General features: G+C 39.0%; 1 protein-coding gene across 1 annotated transcript; it reads right to left on the reverse strand.

Moving 5' to 3' along the window:
• Positions 1–5592: 5592 nt before the first annotated feature.
• LOC124287948 (MOB kinase activator 3B-like) lies at positions 5593–22764 on the reverse strand. The gene is made up of 7 exons (XM_046724442.1): positions 22682–22764; positions 18443–18593; positions 16956–17049; positions 12438–12571; positions 10825–10940; positions 9079–9165; positions 5593–8019 (listed from the first exon to the last, which is right to left on the reverse strand). Exons 1-7 carry the CDS (start codon positions 22727–22729, stop codon positions 7990–7992), a joined length of 660 nt encoding a protein of 219 aa, XP_046580398.1. The 5' UTR covers positions 22730–22764; the 3' UTR covers positions 5593–7989.
• Positions 22765–24072: the final 1308 nt, after the last annotated feature.

The following is a 24072-nucleotide window of genomic DNA, read 5'->3' on the forward strand; positions in this document are numbered from 1 at the left end:
TTCATCCCACCAGGCATAATGATACATAGACTGGTTTAACAACGCAGCCTCAAGATCCTCCTGTGTTGGTTCTGGTTACAAAGGTTCAGGGTGCCTTTCATGCACTAGATCTCTAAAGAGGTAATTTCACCAAAAAATATATAATTTTTTTTGCCATCTGATAAAGTAACTGACACTAGACAAGGTACCTGTAACGCCGACAAACAGCTTTGTGGCAAGACTCCCTCTGAAAGCTTTCAGCATCACAAGCACAAAATAGCACACCCTTGGAGAAACTTAGTGCTGGTACATCTCAATACTTGCCTCATACTTAGCTTAAAGGAATAAAATTAAAACAATGTTTGTGAATACTACCTGTATATTGTAAACAATAAGCAAATAACAAAAGTACTATACAAAAAGAACTTCAACAACTATCAAGTCCAGGTTTTTATGACACATAATTGACACAATTCATCAACATAGTTTCAAATTCATAAGATTAAAACAAAATGCTACAAAGGTTCACTTTCACAAAACATCTATACTGAAAATAAAACTGTTTGTCTCATAAGCATCTAAAGGACCATTGAGCATTTTTCATTAAGTGTTATTATATTTTTCAGTAATAAACACATATTCAATTTGGGTATTCTGCCAACTATCAAATCAAATGAGATATTAATCCAAATGATGTAAATGACCAAATGACAATGGTGTTCTTTGACAATTCCATGAACATGTTAGAGAAGAAAATGCATCACATATTTTCAGAACCATCCGAAAAATTCACACTGGTAATAAGGGACTTTAGGATATAGATATATAAATATTTTCATGAGCAATAGACTACTCTAAAGAGTAAGAGCTGTCAGACATCACAGAAGTGCTAAAACTAAAGATTTACATTGTAGGTTCATGTTCATAATGACAGCTTTCCAATATGATAAAGTGAGTGAGTGAGTTTAGTTTTACGCCGCTTTTAGCAATATTCCAGCAATATCACAGCGGGGGACACCAGAAATGGGCTTTACACATTGTACCCATGTGGGGAATTGAACCTGGGTCCTCGGCGAACGCCTTAACCACTAGCCTACCCCACCGCTCCAATTTGATACAGCAGCTGAATAGTGTGTCAGTTAAATCGCCACCTTTTGATGTGGAAGTCAGCAGTGAGGCAGGCCTAACACATTTACTTCATAGGTGTAACCCATAAGCATGGGACAGGTGCTATAAACCCAGTTGGGATCACAGTTTCCTGTAACACCTAAGGGACATGACTCTGCACATCAAACTATGTCACCTGAGACAACAGGGCTATTCGTGCCTATTGCTTGATGGCCCTGAACCAAAATATTTGAAGGCAGGTTACAGGATGTTAATCTTTAATCTGCATAATAATGACTTGTTCTAGCCACACTATAAACATGAACCTTTAATGTTAACGGAATGCTACATTGCAATGTTGTTTACAGAAATAAGAAAGACCAGAATTCCTGTAAAATGAGCTTGAATGTTGATTACTACAAAAACAGTCACTATTTTGGCCCTCCAAACACCAATGAAATGAGTCACACTTCATCTGACCCTGTTAGGTGGGACTTTCTAAAATCTCACAATATTGCTTCATAAAATTGTCCAGTCAGTGAACTACAATGTACAAAATGCTTTAAAACACAGGCACAAGAATATATTTACAATGGATCAAACAAGCATGACAGAAAAATATGCTGAAATTCTACAATTTAAGAAACCATTCTAAGACCTTTACCCATCACAAGAGTATATACATTTCAAAATGAGGGTGGAAGCTTACACTGTCAGGTGACATCCTGGTTAAAAATGTTCAAAAATGTTTCTCAAAGTTGAAATGTTTTTTCGGAACATTAAACGTCATGAAAAACAGGAATAAACTTGTCAGATTTAACCCTTAATTCTTATTATTTTTCCATCTACTGCAAAGATAAGAACCTAATAATAGTTTAGTTTACAAAGGACAACTTTATTAATAATCATTTATCATTTTAAATATCATACGATCAGAATAAACATTTTACATTCAACAAATACACCTTACCAATGGATTTAAAGAAAATATTTCAAACTATCTTTTAGAATTTAACTGAAATATGACACATTTCATGTAAATTTGTCTGAGTGAGTGAGTGAGTGAGTTTGGTTTTACGCCGCTTTTAGCAATATTCCAGCAACATCACGGCGGGGGACACCAGAAATGGGCTTCACACAATGTACCCATGTGGCGCGTAAATTTGTCTGAAAGTGTAAGCTTCAAATATGATTGAATTGTCACGTACGGAAACAGCAATAGATTATGCAGAGGCAAACTGCTACAACAATCTAGAAACAAGTATTTCTCAACAAAATATTCAACTCCAAGCAACAAGTATGGGCCCTTGATGAGTCACAAATCTGATTATATCTGTAAGAAAAATCTCTCACAATATCTGCATTATATGAAGTGAACATTTTTGGCAGTTGTCGTCGAAGGTCACATTCTTTAATTGAAACATGAAAATATTTTCTAGGAGACAAAAGAAAATAGAAAACCCATCAATATTTACCCTATGCTTGTGAAAAAAGTATATTTAAGAATATTCTGTTTATCACAACTTCATTTATTTTTTAATCAGCTGATAGTTCATGACTACCCAAAGAGCCCAGAGTGGTTGACAAGAGTGTACATACATATATAGTTATTAACAATGAAACAATACATAAGCACACTGTATCACTCAAATCGGTACACTGACAAGAATCTTTTCTCCCTCATATACCTAGGTTAAGTCATGCCCATACTGTCCCACATCCCCCTCCTTGACAATATGACAGTGGTGACAAATAGCGGGGTCATCCTGACAATTCAAATTATGCAGATAACAAAACCCTCAGAAATGAGGTGTTATAGACACCATACCTTGAGTGAATCTGAATAGTGAGGATGGATTTAAACCGCTTCCAGTGTTATTCCAGGACTACAGTGAGGACACAAAGACTTCACAGACTGTACCCATGTGGGGAATCAAACCCAGGACTATGGTGTGACCAGTGAATGCTTCAACAGCTAGGCTACCCCATCAGCCTGTGAGCCAAGTAAGTCAAGAGTATTCAGATCTAGCTCAATGTGACAGGAAAGTCAAGTGGTGCAGGATTCAAACCCACAACCACTGTATCATGGTACAGCTAAGGGAGACAACTCAGCTCAAAAGAACTGTATTTCTCCAACCAGAGCCAGGCACCATATAAAATCTTTTCATTCTTATAAGGATATTTTGTCAAATGGACAGAATACATCTGGGAGCACTACAGACACAACTTGACCAGATATTTGAGGAAGTTATATAGTGCATGTGCAACAACTACAACACTGGTGCTGACAGTGAAAATTATTACTGATGGAATTATGAAAGACTCAACATTTATGTCAGCTATAAGGTATGGCAACAATGCACATCATGTATACAGTTTAGAAAATAGTAAACATTGTAGCAAATCCAAAGCATTAGCATAAGAAATGCTTGATAAATTGCAATTGACATATAAATGTATGGTCACGAAATAAGACCAGTGCCTCGTTCCACAAGACAATCAGAGCATTTCAACTGTTACATGTTTAATCTTTCCATCTTACTGCTACAATCGATCATCTTAGCACAATGATCAATCACCTTAGCGCTAAGATCAATCATTTTAGAGCTAAGATCAATCACCTTAGAGCTATGATGGATCATCTTAGTGCTAAGATCAACCACCCTAGAGCTACGATCGATCACCTTTGTGCTGCGATTGATCACCTTATCGCTATGATCGATCACCTTTGCTCTGCGATTGATGACCTTAGTGCTACGATCGATCACCTTAGTGCTGTGATCAATCACCTTAGAGCTATGATCGATCACCTTAGCGCTATGATCGATCACCTTAGTGCTATGATAGATCACCTTAGTGCTGTGATCGATCACCTTTGCTCTGCGATTGATCACCTTAGTGCTACGACCGATCACCTTAGCGCTATGATCGATCACCTTAGCGCTATGATAGATCACCTTAGTGCTGTGATCGATCACCTTAGAGCCATGATCGATCACCTTTGCTCTGCAATTGATCACCTTAGTGCTACGACCGATCACCTTAGTGCTATGATAGATCACCTTATCCCTATGATAACTTTGTGGAACAGCACCTGATGCTACAAAAATAGCCTTTGCAGGATTTATATCTGGAAGGGAGGACAACTTCATTCATCACTACAATTCAAATATCTACTGAAGATTGTAATTGAATTACACACTGCAAATATCATATTGAATATGAATCCAAAATCTGGTGAGTCAAATTCCCCACATTAGCTGTGAAAAGATGAGTTCTTCCTCTAGCACCAGCAGATCCATATTTTATCATTTCAACTGCACAGGCTAACAAAGGACATGTTTGAGTGTTAGAATTTCAAAATGAAGCTATCTTTCAAATCCCTTAACAAATTATTTTTTTTATTAACCCTACCACAGAAAATGTGTTCTTTCAAGTTACAGTTTGATGCAAATTTCTTAAAAGTTGGCCCCATTTCACAAAGGTATGATATTGCTGTTTAAGAAATTTATAATATACAACTCTGTTAATCCAGACAGTTTGTTTGTTCCTTGCTTAATGCTGTGGACAGCAATTATTCGAGCAATATGACATCAATTAGTAAATAACCGAGTCTGGACCAGAAACTTCAGGAGCACCAGCTGGGATACAATGACTCAGTCTGACCACCTGATCCATTTAATGGCCTCATATGACAGGCATAGTCTGCTGTGGGCCTATATTCTAACCCTGTATCAACACAGGGTCAATTGGTCAGTTCAAATCCATCAGAATCATTTTAAGTACTGAGCATCTGAGACAAACAGAAAAAGGACTCCTGGATAGAGGACCTAACTGATCACTGACTGTCCACTGAAGGAAGTTACTGGTTAACAAAGGTTCAACCTTAACAAAGTAACCCTCTAATGTGGCTTCATTTGAAAACATGGGACCCATAACTCAGTCTGCAGACAAAATCCTTGTTCACGTGCGAGATCCAAGACTCCAATGTGAATGACAAATGTTTGATTATGACATTGAAAAGGAACAGAGTAACTACACAATATTTACACCATGCAACAGCCATGTAATGATTCGACTGTTCATATGACTAGGTAGGGTAACACAGCAATTGGTCACAGATTTGTGGCAGCCAATGTGATGTCCTCAGACCACAGACAAGGCCACGACACACTGCTTCACAGATTTCAATAATCTTTTTTTTATTGAGACACTTGATCGTTGTCTCAAGCTGATAGCTCTGGGGGGTAAAAGATATCTTTGCCGATAATTCGGAAATAGATTGTTCTGAGCCAGTCACGAGACAATGATAATAGACGCTCCACCACTCTAGATGTCATCTGAATCTTAACAATAAGTGAAATAAAGCTCAGATCTCTTATCTTTTGACAAAGAATTTCCATGTTTTATTCCCAAACAAATAAAAACGACTTTTAACACATCTTCTTTGATTATGGAAGATGTAACTGTTTATGTAAATCTTGACTGGCAAATTTCCTTGTTTAATTTTCTATAGTCTTTCACAGGTTACCTCCCTTGAACTGGGAGGTTCACTGTATTACTGCATTATCAGATGATTGAGAAAACAAAACCTTTCATGTTTGGAAGCACTGCTGACATGGCATGTAGGATTATACTATTCTGTATTAGGAGTGGCCGAAGCCTTGTCTCAGTGTTGGAACAGCCACAAGCATGTCACGATCTGTGGACTGATAACATGATAAGGATGAAGGGTACTTATAAAACACAAATACATCCTCAGGCATTGCACTCTGATCATCAAACAGTTAAACAGCGTATGCACAGTCATTACATTATCCGAAAAACTGTTTCCTTCAAGGGGATATAAAGACACACAGTCTAGTGATTAATGCATATTGATCCGACTGAAAATGTTTGCTTTAGACGGTTCAGAGGGGAATCCAGGGTTAGTAAGTGTATGACCAGAATGCAACATCCCCTGTGTGGTGAGGATGATAGTGGCTTGGCATGAATGAGATGTCAACACTACATGTTATGACATTACTGGAGTGGTGTGATAATGCAGACAAGATATACCCTTCACCATTCCAAATCAATACGTCATACTGTTGACAAAATTGAAAATGTGTAAGAAATTGATGAAGGAAATTAACTTTCAAGTTGATCAAGACAACAAGAATAGTTCAATAGGCTTGTCTATGTTATCACACCTTCATTAAAGCTGTCTTAAATCACCCTAAGGTATGAAAGTATACTCAAACGAGAATGCCCTAGAGCTTCATCAAACAGCTCCTAATAGGTGTATTACATTTCAGGCTGGGCGGACTGTCAATTCTTATAACATACATTCAACACCATGAGATGACAGCGCCATGTTCTTCCATGGTAATATTTTGTCTTCCTCAATGTATAAACTTGCACAGACTTATATACCTTCTCAGGCAAGAGTAATGTTGCACAGAAGTTAACCTGAGAAAGTATTAATGTAAAACGTTCGATTTTGTTTCAGGCTACAAAATTGCCACAAAAACAGATGAAACTTTGAGCATCATAAGCCAGGATTTTGGCATATTTATCTGTAAATAAGTGTTTACAAAATGTTGGAACTGCCTGTCGGACATTACTGACGAAAGAGACTAATCGGTGGATTTCGGAAGCAACAAGTCAGACGCAACCAGTCCTGAGGCAAATGATGTTGATTGTTAAAGCTTGTCACTAAGGATCCTAGCTAGCAAGCTGCAATCTGTCCAATCTCAACAAAATTTGATCTTTAACCCCAATACAAATACCCCCTGCATGAAGATATGATGACTCCTCTTGGGAGGTCGTGTCGGGTGTATATCCAGACTTATGAATCCAAGGTACAATTGAAAATTCAGACCAGAATATTTCATTCTCTTATCTTGACAAGGAATTAAAAAGGATCAGTTCCAAATTTAACTCAGTCACCGCCACAGTAAATAAACTGTCATTTTTGAGCACTGCGACACCTTCACCCAAACACATCAAAGAAATATTTGTGTACAGTATGGGTCTGTTGGTCAAAGTTAAAATTTCTTTGGTTAAACAAAAAGTCTCCTAATGCTTCACCTCATTGTCCCTCCACTAAGGTGTCATCAGGTCTTCCTACTGAGAGACACTGCACGGGAGTCAAAATAAAATATTTATGAGATTAGAATCTGTCCACTATCTGAAATGCTTGCACTGGAATGACTATGAACAGGGTACTGGTTCTATTATACACCACCAGAGACTTATCTAGGCTTTAACAACACCTCATAGCCCACAAACGATACAGAATTTTGGTTACAAATTCACAATGGCATATCCTTTCCCAATAAAATAATTTTAATTTTAACCTATTTTAACATTTCTATTCGTTTACACATTTTAAGGACCATATGATGCAAGTTTAAATTCCTAGATAAGTCCCTGATACTTGTGTCAAATTTTTGGAAGCACCATTCCATAATAACTGTACACAATCTCAAGACACTTTCAAAACATCCATCAAAAACGTCCACAGTGACACGATTACAGTACAGCTGAGAAAGCAACGTTCTTCAATTTCTTTCCTGATGTACGAATTCGGAGACACATGTTCTACACTTTTTGAAACAATCAGATGACATGATATGATCACAAGTCTAACATTCCTCAATGATAAAGTACTGCAATAATTCCATGCATGGGCACAATTTCTTGTTTTGGTAGCCTATTTTGATGTTGCTATGTCTCAATGTAACGTTCACCCTAAAACTGCACTTTAGTCAGACAAATTAGGCCATGATTTCACAGAGCAGGTTCTGTGCATACAAACTAGCCCATCGCTCACAGACACAAAAATATAGCCCTGCGTTTCTACACTGGTAGTGCTTGGTGAAGGCTGCAATGTACAGCTTGTTACGGTGGCTGGCAACACTAGTGGCAGATCTTCTCCGTCATCTCTCTCTGAAAAAACAAGTAAAGAATAGAGTTTCTAGACAGTCAATACATAAAAACTTTACATAAAGTTTCCAAAAAGGCTTACATACGATATGCAAAATTCATGCTTGCTCTTATGAAACCATGTACACTTCATCATTAGATTCACAAGCAAAGGGATCCCTCTAGAACCAGCACCATCAGATCCTTACACATATAAGGGACAAAACTCTTCATAGCCAACTGCAGTACCATGCAAACAAGTGTGTGAGATTCTAGCATATGTAAGTGACAACTCTACACAAATGAATTGCAGCAGTAGAGACAATGTCACAGAACTATATAAGATCCTTGCACATAGAAGGGACACAACTCCATATAGTTATTTATTGTACCATGGATCACAGCCATTTCAGATCCTAGCACAAACAAGGGATACAACTCTATGCTGCCATTTGCAACACTAATTACCCCCTTCACACAGACATGTCAGATCCTAGCACATGTAGGGAACATAACCATTCATAGTAAATTGCAGAACCATGGACCCCATGAAATCAGGTATGTCAAATCCTGGCACATATAGGGGACATAACTGTTCACAGTATATTGCAGCACCATTGAGTACCACATAAACATAGTTATGACAGATCCTACACAAATACGGTGGTAGTGGTGGAATTGGGTTTAACGTCGTGCTTGAGAATATTTCGCTCATATGACGACGTGCATGCGTGTGTATGTGTATGTGGGGCTGCTTGTACTAGCCCAGACTGAAGCTGGTTTTATAGTGCTAGCCCACTGAGATACCATGCCCCAGTGAAGCATGAATACCCCACTCAGACACAGTATACTGACTCCGAGCCGACCAGTCCTTGTTGTACCCATTAATGCCGAGAGCCAGGCAGGGACCAACAAGTACCATATTTTAACGTCTTTTGGTATGACGCGGTCGGGGATCGAACCCGCGACCTTCCGCACCCCGGGCGGACGCTCTAACCACTACACCACGGAGGCGGTCACACAAATAAGGGACACATAATGACACAGTTGTACCATACAGTACAAATATTAGCAGTATCTTACCAAGGGTTCTAGTTCCTTCTTATCCACCAGAGTATACTCATTGACAAAGTAGTAGAAGTGTTTGTAGCAGGTGTTTACATGAGCTTCCTGAAACAAAGAGCAGGCTTTCACACACACATTTCACTTGTGGCCAGCATAGCTCAAAAAAGCTGGTTTCTGATTGGCCAATGTAAGCGTCTTGTTCATTGGTTGATCAAAGTTCATGAAAGGTAGTTCTGACATGATCCATGTCACGTCCTCATATCTTTGTTTAGAGATAATGAGAGTGAGTGAGTGAGTTTAGTTTTATGCCGCATTTAACAATATTCCAGCAATATCACAGCAGGGGACACCAGAAATGAGCTACACACATCAGAGCTACAGATAACTTTTTGGGTCATGAGTTATGTACCCGCTTGTCTTCATCTCAATTGGGTATCCTAATTTTCCTTTGAGTAACCAAACAAATTGTACTCACTGCACTCAAACTCAATTGGGTATTTTGCCTTTTTTCCATTAATTGATAAATATAATAAAGTTTAAATGTTAGTGTTTGTTATTTATATTTGATCTGTTATATGAGAAACGACTGCTAGTTGAGTGTTCATGTGCCGAAATAGAACCTCTAAATATACCTCAGCTGCTTTATCTATCCACTGGTACGAAAGCTAAGATTTGACAGTTTTCTGTGTGCGCATGTACAATCAAATTTATTGAGTATTTATAAAAATACAAGCGTACTTGTACGCAACAGACGTAATAGGAATTGGGTTTTCAAATAAATATTTGCGTAATTTACGCAGATACGCAGCTTACCTGTACCTCTGACACATTGTAGATTTGTACCCATGTGGGTAATCGAATCCAGGTCTTCAACCTGACTAGTGAACGCTTTAACCACTAGGCTACCCCACCGCCAGAGATAGTGAGATCTTAATGGGACTGAAGCGGCATCTGTGTCATAACTATGAAACATTTGTGTTTATGACTTCTATTTTTCTGCAGCAATGTCTCAGGGCTACTTCTAGCCCCATTCAGTGAATGCATCAGACACATTCACCTGATGAAGATGCAACAAGTGGCCATGAAACTCATAAAAAATGAGGGCTCGGTGGGGTAGCCTATTGGTTAAAACATTCGCTGGTTAAGTCAAAGACACGGGTTCGATTCCCCACATCGGTACAATGTGTGAGGCCCATTTTGGGTGCTGGAATATTGCTAAAAGTGGCGTAAACCCAACTCACTCACTCACAAACATTACAAAAGAGTTCTTATTCGTAAAGATTCATATCTTCATGTTCTTACATCTTCTAAATGTCTAGCAAAGATTTCTTTTACAAAACCATTGGCATTTTCTTCAAAATGATAAAATAGAATCATCTTTAACATTACTGCAGATCTATTTTACATATGGCTTTGACAACAAATGGGGGTAAAATTCAGTACAAACTTTACTGGCTTCTGGGAGGATCAAGAGTACACCATGACAGTCAGCCAGCAATTACTGGGAGTATGAATACCTTATCCACCTGGTCGGACTTTAGGATTACTTGGTTTGAATGATGGATTGAGTGAGTTTTGTTTTTAAGCAATATTCCAGCAATATCATGGTTGGGGACTTCTGAAATGGGCTTCAGACATTGTACTCGTGTGGGGAATGAAACCCGGGTCTTCGGCTTTAACAACTCTACTACCCCATGGCCCCTACTTGGTTCGAACACTAACAACAGACAAAAGATGAGAATTCTTTGAGAAAAGTTTACATACGGCGCCAATGGCAACAAGTTTGTCAAAGTGATGGATGTAGACATGGACAAAGACTCGGAAGAGGCGACTGAGGATTTTCTTCACCACTTGAAGGTAGTTCTTGGGAAAATGTGTCTCTGAAACAAGATTCAAACAATGTGGCAATGAATCAATGCACAATATACCCTTATGGGCGGATGTACCTATTTAATAAGCTTGTCAATACTGTGCAACCAATAAGATCATTAGAGGTTTAAATATGGCTGTTTTCATATCTTACTCACCATCAACGGAGGCTCAAAATCAGACTGAGAGCTTTTGGCTGATATGGGATTAAGGGTTGAAATGAGGTATGATACAAAATTGCCATACAATAACATTTTTATTCTATAAATATTGCACCTCATTGAAGGATGTATTTTTTTTAAATGAATGCAATACATTTTCAATGGGAATTGTCTTATTGAATATACCAATAAAATAATATTTTTTCAGCTACATTAAATCCCAAAGCAGACACTCAAAAATGACTTGAAATATTTCTCAAACTGAACATTCGTGGAACCGTGTTGTCACACCCTGGTGGAATTTAAATGAATTTGCTGAAAAAATATGAATGATCAAAGAACAGTCAGACTAAAATATCCCCAGAGCTATGAAATATAAGCCGAATGTTAAAGATTAAGGTTGATTAGTTACATACAAATACGATATTATTGTTTTGAAACTCGTAGCGAGTATAATTACATTTCCTAAAAATGGTCGAAGCGCACGTACAATCTCCATAACAAGCCCGCAAGATCGTCAGAAATACACGCAGTTGGACCCATGAGAGCAGTTATGTCAACAAACGCATGTCGTGTATTTGAATCTCTCACCGTCAATCGCATGATTCTTATTAAAAACTTCATAAAGGCAGCAAAATCCTTTTAGCTACGTTCTGTGTACTTTCAATATGACGATATATATTTTTCATGATTTTTGAAACAATGACATAATGCCATAAATGATTTAAGTACTTGGGATTATTTTTATCAAAGCACCACGCTCATTTATGCGCGTTCTGATTGGTCTGTCGTATTTTCGCACATAACAAGTATCGAGTGGGGGACGAGTCTTCTTGGAGGTTACAGAAAGGGGTGAGTGGTGACGAATGGAGTAAATGATGCATGAAGGGAGACAACTCCAATTTCTTACCACCAGATATAACAAAGGATACGCCTTCTTGTTTATTGCTAAATGCTAAGTGCCGAAGTAGATTCTTACAGCACTATCATTAACCGTGTAAGAATCTGCTCTGAACATCAATCTATGCAATAAACAAGAAGTTGGTTTACAAAAGGTCATATGCTTCGTTATTTGCTCACTAACTTCTTTCAACAATCACCCAGACACAGATCACCAACTCAAAGTCATAAACAAAACAAATTAGCACAGCATTTGGGGTCGGTTTCTATACTCCCTAATGATACGACAATCACTATGTTAGGCTTTAGTGCGTCTGCAAAATGACTCAAATAATTGATAGATGTATTGGTAAGTGGAACATGGTAATGTGTTTCTATCCACTCCATGAGAAGTGCAATATACCGAGATGTGGGGACTGATATGAAGATACAAGACTGATAACCTACCTGCAGAAACAGGGAATATGTTCTCATCATTAATCTGAGTTTCTATCCACTCCATGAGAAGTGCGATATACCGAGATGCAGGGAGGGCTGTGGCTTTCTTGTAGTTTTGACCATCACTCCAGAAGTACTCATACCTGTAGCAAGATGTCAGATGTCAGCACAGAAAAGAATTAGCCAGGATTTGTCTCAAATAGCGCCACAACAAACATAGCCACTACCAGGTAGACAGCCGGCTTCTTGTAGCATGCATTACATAGCCCACCAAAACTTAACATTCATATAATGCTGATAGACACATTCAAGGCAGTAATTCAATTTTTAGCAAGTTTAGTTTTACGCTGCACTCAGCAATATGGCGGCGGTCTGTAAACAATAGAGTCTGGACCAGACAATCCAGTGATCAATGACGTGTTGGATATGATGACATGTGTCAACCGAGTCAGCGAGCCTGACATTGAGTGACAACAAGTGGTGTGACAATTCATCGATAAGTATCGATCCATGGGCCGCTGATACAGTGAATCGATACAAAGTTTTACATTGTCGTATATCCCGTATACGATACTTCAAATGGGCAACGATACATCGATGTTTAAGTTTGAATATTGCCGAATCGCGATATCTGTCAAGAGAAAAGACTCACTTTTGTTTGATGATTAAAATATTTGCTTACTTATTTTCCCTTCATAAGTAAACGTTTTCTCGGAAATTCTTGCTTCAAGAACTGTGTCCGACATAGAGCTCACATGTTATTATCATTTCCAAAGTCCGTGTATAAACTTAATTATCTCGTTTCTGAATGAACATTGAAAAACGATGGCGGAATTTGACGAAATACTTTAAAATGGTTTTGTTTGGATATTCAGATTATTTATAGTTGGTGTTAGGATTAAATATTTTAGTATCATGATACGTATCGTATCGTCACCCTTAAATCAGGATTCATATCGTATCGCAGCTTCAGTGCACGATACTTTGGCATTTATCAACTGACGACGCAATCCAGTTCAGTCACCTCACAACAAGTCCTAATCGCAACAACTGACGACGCAATCCAGTTCAATCACCTCACAACAAGTCCTAATCGCAACAACTGACGACGCAATCCAGTTCAGTCACCTCACAACAAGACATAATCGCAACAACTGATGATGCAATCCAGTTTAGTCACCTCACAACAAGCCCCAATCGCAACAACTCACAACGCAATCCAGTTCAGTCACCTCACAACAAGACATAATCGCAACAACTGACGACACAATCCAGTTTAGTCACCTCACAACAAGCCCCAATCGCAACATCTCACAACACAATCCAGTTCAGTCACCTCACAACAAGACATAATCGCAACAACTGATGATGCAATCCAGTTCAGTCACCTCACAACAAGACATAATCGCAACAACTGATGATGCAATCCAGTTTAGTCACCTCACAACAAGCCCTAATCGCAACAACTCACAACGCAATCCAGTTCAGACACCTCACAACAAGCCCTAATCGCAACAACTTACGACGCAATCTAGTTCAGTCACCTCTCAAAAAGCCCTAATCGCAACATCTCACAACGCAATCCAGTTCAGTCACCTCACAACAAGACATAATCGCAACTGATGATGCAATCCAGTTCAGTCACCTCACAACAAGACATAATCGCAACAACTCACAACGCAATCCAGTTTAGTCACCTCACAACAAGTCCTAATCGCAACAACTGACGACGCAATCCAGTTCAGTCACCTCACAACAAGCCCCAATCGCAACAACTCACGACGCAATCCAGTTCAGTCACCTCACAACAAGCCCCAATCGCAACATCTCACAACGCAATCCAGTTCAGTCGACTCACAACAAGCCCCAATCGCAACAACTCACAACACAATCCAGTTCAGTCGACTCACAACAAGCCCTAATCGCAACAACTGACGACGCAATCCAGTTCAGTCACCTCACAACAAGCCCTAATAGCAACAACTGATGATGCAATCCAGTTCAGTCACCTCACAACAAGACATAATCGCAACAACTCACAACGCAATCCAGTTTAGTCACCTCACAACAAGTCCTAATCGCAACAACTGACGACACAATCCAGTTCAGTCACCTCACAACAAGCCCTAATAGCAACAACTGACGACGCAATCCAGTTCAGTCACCTCACAACAAGCCCTAATCGCAACAACTCACAACGCAATCCAGTTCAGTCACCTCACAACAAGCCCCAATCGCAACATCTCACAACGCAATCCAGTTCAGTCACCTCACAACAAGCCCTAATCGCAACAACTGACGACGCAATCCAGTTCAGTCACCTCACAACAAGCCCTAATCGCAACAACTGACGACACAATCCAGTTCAGTCACCTCACAACAAGCCCCAATCGCAACATCTCACAACGCAATCCAGTTCAGTCACCTCACAACAAGCCCTAATAGCAACAACTCACAACGCAATCCAGTTCAGTCACCTCACAACAAGCCCCAATCGCAACATCTCACAACGCAATCCAGTTCAGTCACCTCACAACAAGCCCTAATAGCAACAACTGATGATGCAATCCAGTTCAGTCACCTCACAACAAGACATAATCGCAACAACTCACAACGCAATCCAGTTTAGTCACCTCACAACAAGTCCTAATCGCAACAACTGACGACGCAATCCAGTTCAGTCACCTCACAACAAGCCCTAATCGCAACAACTCACGCGGCGCCAATCCAGTTCAGTCACCTCACAACAAGCCCCTAATCGCAACATCTCTCACAACGCGCAATCCAGTTCAGTCGACTCACAACAAGCCCCAATCGCAACAACTCACAACGCAATCCAGTTCAGTCACTCACAACAAGCCCTAATCGCAACAACTGACGACGCAATCCAGTTCAGTCACCTCACAACAAGCCCCAATCGCAACAACTCACAACGCAATCCAGTTCAGTCGACTCACAACAAGCCCCAATAGCAACAACAACACAATCCAGTTCAACCTCGCAACATCGCAACAACTGACGCCAATCCAGTTCAGTCACCTCACAACAACAAGCCAATCCAGTTATCATCAGAATAACTGGACTCACAATCCAAGTCACTCCCAACAAGCCCTAATCGCAAATCAACTGACGCATAATCCAGTTCAGTCACCTCACAACAAGTCCTAATAGCAACAACAACACAAGCGCAATCCAGTTCAGTCACCTCACAACAAGCCCTAATAGCAACAACTGACGACACAATCCAGTTCAGTCACTCACAACAAGTTCAGTCACCTCACAACAAGCCCTAATCGCAACAACTCACAAGCACAATCCAGTTCAGTCACCTCACAACAAGCCCTAATAGCAACAACTGAAGCCCTAATTACACAATCCAGTTCAGTCACCTCACAACAAGCCCCAATCGCAACAACTCACAACGCAATCCAGTTCAGTCACCTCACAACAAGTCCTAATCGCAACAACTGACGACGCAATCCAGTTCAGTCACCTCACAACAAGCCCTATAGCAACCAGCAACAACTGATGACGCAATCCAGTTCAGTCACCTCACAACAAGCCCTAATCGCAACAACTGACGACGCAATCCAGTTCAGTCACCTCACAACAAGCCCCTAATCGCAACAACTGACGACGCAATCCAGTTCAGTCACCTCACAACAAGCCCTAATCGCAACAACTGACGACACAATCCAGTTCAGTCACCTCACAACAAGCCCTAATAGCAAATGTCATCTCACAGCACAATCCAGTTCAGTCGACTCACAACAAGCCCTAATCGCAACAACTGACGACGCAATCCAGTTCAGTCACCTCACAACAAGCCCTAATCGCAACAACTGACGACACAATCCAGTTCAGTCGACTCACAACAAGCCCTAATCGCAACAACTGACGACGCAATCCAGTTCAGTCACCTCACAACAAGCCCTAATCGCAACAACTCCGACACAATCCAGTTCAGTCGACTCACAACAAGCCCTAATCGCAACAACTGACGACACAATCCAGTTCAGTCACCTCACAACAAGCCCTAATAGCAACAACTGATGACACAATCCAGTTTAGTCACCTCACAACAAGCAAAGGAGTACTACACACCTATTGTAACTTGGATGTACAGGAGTATGAGGCATGGTCCTGATCCACAAGTTGTTCATAGCATTACAACCTATCGCAACTCCATACTTTATCATAGGGACCATGAAGATCCAGGTTAGAATTGATCTTCAGTAACCCATGATTGTCGTAAAAGGCGACTAATGGGATAGGGTGGTCAGGCTCGCTGACTTTGTAGACACATGGCTCCGTATCCCAATTGCGTAGATCGATGCTCAAGCTGTTGATCACTGGAATGTCTAGTCCAGATTCGACTATTTACAGACTGCCACCGTACAACCGGAATACTGCTGAGTGTGGTGTAAAACCCACTCACTCACTTTATCATAGGCTTAGTGTAGTCCAACGAACAGTTTGTGGATAGGGTCATTGGATCATAAACATCAAGGTAAAGCAATAACTCACTTTGGTCCTCCTGACATCGTTGGGCAAGTCTGTTCAGTACAGTGTTCACATATTGTACCATAGAGAAGGTTAATTCTGTTGAAGAAGTCAACCACTGAAAAATAAAACAAAGTCTACCATAGGTTGGGTGGAAAAACTATGTAACCAAGTGTGTGGAGATATTTCAGTAATAAAACATCAAGGAAAAGCAATATGGAAAGGGAGGTTACTCTTTAAGAACATGACCTTCAGCCAATGTACAGGGCTCCAGATAATTTTTCAACATCAGGAGTATGTACTCCTTATTTGTTCAATATTGAGTACTGGAAAACCTTAGTGTACATTTAGAGTACTGAATGGAAGCTAATGTACTATCAGTAATCTTGTGTTTTGTTTCATATATGCACCACAACATTGCTACTCTTGTGTAAACAGGTCAATAAACAATAAAACAATACTTTTTTTTCAGATAAATACGTCTGTAAATGATTCTAAGACCATACACCATTGCTGTGGTGCGTATCGGCTAAATTATTTCCTACCGTATCGTGCATATTTTTTATCTGTACAGACGACCGATACGGCCCTTATCTGGAGCCCTGGGCCTCATTCCTCAACACGATCGTAGCGCTAAGATGATCGTAACTCCCATACTTTAACATGGACTTACGACTGTCGTAGCACTACGATCGTGTTGAGGAACGGGGCCGTGAATGTACCAGACTTTTCTCAGGATATCCAGTCAACAGCCTGCAATTATTCTTTCAAAACCTGTGGCAAGATTTGTTAACATTTCCAAACTTGTGTCTGGAACATTTTTGTTCTAAATTACATCATACAAAACCCAAGCTGCCCATTATCTCATTAAAACGAAATCTTTGTGCTCCATAATGCAACACAACGATCTGAGGAATCCCACATAGTTCATGTCAGAACAGTTTTTCAACAGACTTTACCATAATGCAACACAACGATCTGAGGAATCCCACATAGTTCATGTCAGAACAGTTTTTCAACAGACTTTAACCAACCAATGGAGTAACAAAAACTATTGACATTAGCCAATCGGAAAGCAGCATTTCTAAGCTTTATACCACAAATTTCAAACATGTGACTTCCATTCTAGATTCTTTCTTTGAAAAATATCAAGTCCAAATTTGAGCACAAACAAAAGAAATTTCTGGAATGACTTATAGGTGATCAAATACTTCTGACAGGCCATAGAAAATCTCTTCCGAGTCAAATATTTATCTCACTGAGGCAATAATTAGACAATGATTTGGAAGGAATCAGTAATACAACCCTGTCATTCAGAATACCCTGTTATAACCAATCAGAGATCACATGATTAGAAAACACATTCCGACCGTCACGTTCACAATGATCAGGTAGGTTCTATTTGATGGAAGGATGACCAATAACAAACATTAACAATTGCTTCAGATCTTTGCTCAGTTGTCAGTTAATAAGATTGAAGCTTCCAAAGTTTTATATGTTTATTCCCTTACCATGCACAGCAATCCAGTCATTCATGTCCTCCCCCTGAGGGAGTCGAACAACCTCTCTCAGGTCAATCCCAGCATTGAGGGAAGCATTGGCCTGTTTGTGGAGGTTGTACTTCATAGTACCATGTTCAAACTTCTTCCGGGGACGGAAAGTCTGAAATGTCAGCACGTTTAGTACATTTTACATAACTATTTGAAAAAAAAATACAAAAAATTATAAAAAGGCACTTATTCATGGGTAAATGCAGTCTGCAATTTCCTTCTCTGAGTTCTGTGTCAAATAAAATTTTGTTTGGTCTGGTAACATTATCTAATAATAGTAAATAATATAACACTAAATCTACAAACACTGATGTTTAAAAGTGAGTTCAGACCAGGAAGCTCAATAGTGTAATGTGTAGATGTGGTGAGATTTCAAGATTCATACCTCCCCATTTTAGGTATGTTATTGTATCCCAATAACATGAATCAATGCTCATGTTCCAATCACTGGATTGTATTGTTGGAATATTGCGTAGTGCGGTGTTAAACAACAATGTATATCTTTGAGCATGTTGTGGTTTCTTGTCAAATGCAATAAGTACTTTCTATATTTTCGTTACAGCAAATGGGCCCTGTGATATACAACTGCAAAATTCTACTTCCAACCCGGCATGCTCAATTCCAAGCTGAAGAGTGTTTGGCACTGACTGTAAATGAGGCAAAGTTTCCAGACTCCTATCTTCTATTACTGTTACGATTCACTTGTGTATTCAGTAAATCAAACGTTATCCCTTCATGAAATCAGTGCATTATTCGTGGCCTCTTGGATAAAATATTTATGAACATTTTCACGGGAGTGTTTTTAATTGGAACTATTTTGCTGTTTATTTATGTGAGATATGCAAAATGGAATATAACCAAGCCATGCAGCAACCTGACTTTTGTTACTTTCAAAAGGCCCCTTATGGCACCGTCATTAGGCTATTGTTTGCTATGCATTGCCTTTTCAGACATAATCACTGAAATATTGCAACCTTAACAATTACATGACATGTTTGTCATTTTAATCCATTGGTATTAAACATAAATATTGATGAATAAATATCACATTTGGACCAATATATTCGTTAAACATATAGTATTCGCCTCTTAGTGTATTTATTGCAGCTTACTATCTTTCCTTTCAGCCCAAATATGTACAGGTTGCCCTAAAGATTTTGTTGTTCAGTACTTTTGGTTTTGGTCTCCTGTCAGGCTTATTCAAATGTCAGACCTTTTTGAGAAATGAACTAGAATAGGCTTTCAAATGAATCGGATTCAAAATTGGGGTTTCATCAAAGGTGAAAAAAAAAAACCCAGTGACATAGTTTCTTTCAGCATGGTCAGATTGCATCAAATGATTTCGTTATTTTATCAATATGGATATCAGAGAAAGGATGGATGTCCAACATTAGCTTGAAGCCAAGCATGAAAGTAAAGATTTGAAGAAAACTCTCAAAATATTATTTTTAAATAAAGATGCCCACCTTGTTGCCATACTGAAAATCAAATGTTGATGCCTTGAACGAACATGATGATGAACCCTCTTATATTAAAAAACATCCACTATCTCTCACCATGCTCAGAATACAATAACATACACTACTCCACTGTTGATAGGGACATTCGTAAGACAATTCCAGAGAAAACACTGATTAGTAACTGTATATTCTGTAAGCCAGAAACATCACAACTGATGGTGTGTTTCGAGTACAAAGAAGTTTTCATTTTTATTCCAATTCTGTTGGCAATTGTGAATTACCATGATTTGCAACTGTGTGATGGTACATGTCTGTTTAATGTCAGTGTTCACGAATGGTGTTTCAAAGTAACAGGACATTGGGTCCTGTAAGTTTCAGATGTCTGTCTGACCCATTGAAAATTCACAGGACCCATAGAATGAAATTAAACACATATTTCAGATTTAACATTTCTCATAATTGGCATTGAAATTATTAACAAACATAAGATTTATAAACAGCAAACAAGTGTCACGTGTCTCATATAACAACTTGAGTCAAAGTCATTGTCAAATATAGTCAGACACTGGGGCCTGCGGGTTGTATACTTTTTTCGAACTGTTGGGGAATCTGCCGGATTTGTCAGAGGGTCCGACTCTATTCGTGAACACGGTAATGTATTCAAATGGATGGTCAAATGGACATACCATGCCGTCATATGATTCCGTGGAACTTACGTTTCCGTGGTATTTTCTCATGACATAATTTCTCACGATCCACTCAACAAATCGCGCCACCTATCGATTGTTTACGTTCATCAGTCAATCGTCACGGCTCTGAGCAAAAAATGTTCAGACTTTCATCAATTTGCTTACTTACAGTCATCTACTATTAAAAACTAATGCAACTTTATGTCTAGCATGTAATGCACTTTTTGTGCGATCTTTACAAACATTTTCTATAAACAAATTCAGCTTCAAAGTTTTGCAAACATCGCTCGTCTGCTAGCTGATGTCATCAATAAAAACAATCACGTGACCTAAGGGGTGAATCCCAGCTCTATTTTTTAAACTATGGAAGCCCGATAGGGTCATCTCTTAAGTTGTTTTTTCACTTTTCATTTCACGTATCCCTTTGATCAACTCTACATATTTTATGAACTGGAAATTTATGCTGAAGAAATATGACTATTGCGTTAATTCTACAAAATCGTTTACTGTATTACAATTTATCAACTTCGTTATTACTGTAAACCTACTTTGACACTCCCGGATTGGCTGTTGACAACGTGTGAGATTGTGACATGTGCTGTGCGCCCGTAATTTGATCTGTAGGAAATACCACGGAAACATATGACGTCACCTGAGTTTGTGCACAATGGACGCCTGTCGTCCGATTCGGACAACAATGAACTTCAGAATGACAAAAATGTTTTATTGACATTAAATGATACATACAAAGGTATGTCGTCTAACACAAAGTTATGTTTATATGACTTGGCAATATGAGCGATCATATTCATAGTCATAAATTTCTTAATACCACGGAAACCTATGACGCGAGGGTATCCCAATGGCCATTGGACTTCATTTTTAAGTAATTCACTCCTGAGAAGATTAGTGAGAGAGCTTGTTACTGGGAAAAAACAACCAACAACTTCATGTATTGAGCATGTTGTGGTATCCTGTTTAGTGCAATATGCAATTTTAGATTCATGATACAGCTATCAGGGTGGAATTTGACTAAATTAGTACACTAGCGTAACCTTGATTCGTGGATATAAGGGAAGTGCGGCGAAATTCATATATTAAATGCATGATTTCATTTTGTATACGCACTGAATATTTTATTCATTGATTCAGCAAATTTAAAATGCCTAATATTCCACTCGTGAATAAAACCTTTGTTTACGGAAGCCATTTACAATCATCACACATTCGTGTGCCCATAAAATGTGACATCACCTTGTTTCGTGGATTACATAGTCGGTTACTTTATACCACTATGTACGACATCCCACCGCAGTAAGTATTGAAACCAAGGAAAGCAGACAACGAGAAGTGAGAAGGATGGAGCTAACGGTATCTTGTATGTACATCAAAAGTACCGTTCTGTGACGTCAGTTGAGACTTAATTTACGAGCTTGCATGATAATTCCGCAATTCACGAATCAAGGTTATCCACGAATTTAGGTTACGGTTCTGTAAATGTACAAACCTAAATACTACAACTCAGAATTCCCATCTCCTAGTCAACATGCCCAAGTCGATATGGTGACAAAAACTCGACAAGTAGTCCTCTTGTCAGTTTGTCATAAAGAAGATAGAGCTAATTTAAAATCGCAACGATATTTCTAGAGGCTACTTTAGAAAAATTAGATTGAGAAGGAGGAAGTGTGTATTTATAGTTCCCACGAGGATGTCAAAGTCGGGGGCCAGGGGATCAGGAGTCAAAATATTTAACCAGGGGAGAATATGTAGGTGGCCTTTCTGAATCTTTTTTTTTAATTTTAAAAAGATTAATTCTGTTGCACGTATAACACAGGGCGTCTACAGATCTTTAGGGAAGTTGGGTGACAACCACGGTAACAAGACTTGTCAAAATGACGAGCCTACAGGAAGCCCGATGATTCATGCCTCAAAACATCGGCCACTTTTGTTATATGCTCGGCAATAAAAGAACATGTCATGAAAAGTATTATATTCAGACTATGTTAAAGATACATGTGTATAAACATTTACACGGTTGGACCATGGTTTACCTTATCTTTCTTGAAAAATATCGCGAATGCATCTCTAGCAGCCGCCATTTCGTCTTCTCTAAGAATGCTATTACCCTAACAACTATTACTGTTGTGACCAACACTGAAGATGATCTCTTCCAAACGATTTGGAAACATTTGTGGTACCCGCGCAAACGTACAAATTTCAAAGATGCGTCTTTCTTTCTAAATTTGATCAACACATGCCATCCTCTTTCAAAACCGGCGGTCAAAATGTATAACAGGATTTGAAAAATATGATGATATTTTCAAGATGTCAGAAAGTGTGAAACAAATAAACAGTAACAACAATATTGTAATAAACACGCTTTCTGGTGTGTTTCTTCTCACGGTATAACATTTAGTAAGTCTCCTCGGTTGTTGAAGTGTTGTCGATATTATCCGTATTAGGACTATTAACCAAGAAAAGAATATTTTAAATACGCGGATATGGCCAAATCGGAACAAGCCTATACGTATTTAGCTTACCGTTATAAGGAGGTAAACCTGGAGACGGACAAAATCCCAAGCAGACAAAATCTCAAAGGACAAAATTTCTTTGGACAAAATCCCACCCCAAAATGACCAACATAGGGCAAAACCCCATTTGTACATGTCATAAATATTTCTACCCTTTTTCACCAAGAGCCCCGTGAGTTAATTATCATATTTTCATGACATAAGTTGATTGGCATGTTTTCATAACATTTTTCACACTGTTGAGATTTTGTCGGGGTGGGGTTTTGCCCTACCCTCGATAAAGCACAAACGTTGATCCAAATTGGGTTTCAGACCAAGGAGCCTGCTTACACTATGTCACACAGGATTGTTGGAGCCCACTCCTGATTGCTTTTGATTTACTCATTGGTTCAAGGTCATTTACTCCAATAAACAGATAAATACGAACAAATTAAGAATGAAAATGACAAAACTGTATCCAGTGTATGAAATAAGCCAAAAACCCAGCCAGACATCAGGGCTGGTAACTTCAAGATGTTACCAGACCAAAATGGATTTAACCAGACCAGACACCAAGATATGTATGAAATGTCAAAAGGTTTTACCAGACCATAGGGCTGGTTAGCGGTAAATCTAGACCGTCCGTCAGAAATCTAGCCCGTCTCGGGCGGTCGGACGGGCCTTATTTCATACACTGCTGTATCAGTGTCGGGACCGTTTTGGGATCTCTTATTAAAGGAAGTGTAACTAGTTGTTGCACTATCTTTATATTTTATTAAGGCAAGTTTCGTATCCAGTGTGATGAAAACTATCGCATTTCATTATTTAGTTCAAAGAAAACATATCTAAGTTTGTTTTCATTAGTGATATGTACAGAACATTCTGAGGATATATTTTTATCTTTATTATTTAGTACGACAATAGAATTATTG

This window comes from Haliotis rubra, unplaced genomic scaffold, assembly GCF_003918875.1.
Source record: "Haliotis rubra isolate DU_JTF1 unplaced genomic scaffold, ASM391887v1 Scf409, whole genome shotgun sequence".
Taxonomy (NCBI): Eukaryota; Metazoa; Mollusca; class Gastropoda; order Lepetellida; family Haliotidae; genus Haliotis; species Haliotis rubra.

Coding starts and splice junctions, on each gene's coding strand:
- LOC124287948 (XM_046724442.1), bottom strand. CDS start 22,729: ATGGCGGCTGCTAGAGATGCATTCGCGATATTTTTCAAGAAAGATAAG. Junction 9,166..10,824: donor AACTTGTTGCCATTGGCGCC/GTATGTAAACTT, acceptor TCTTTGTTTCAG/GAAGCTCATGTAAACACCTG. Junction 8,020..9,078: donor AGAAGGAACTAGAACCCTTG/GTAAGATACTGC, acceptor TTGTTTTTTCAG/AGAGAGATGACGGAGAAGAT.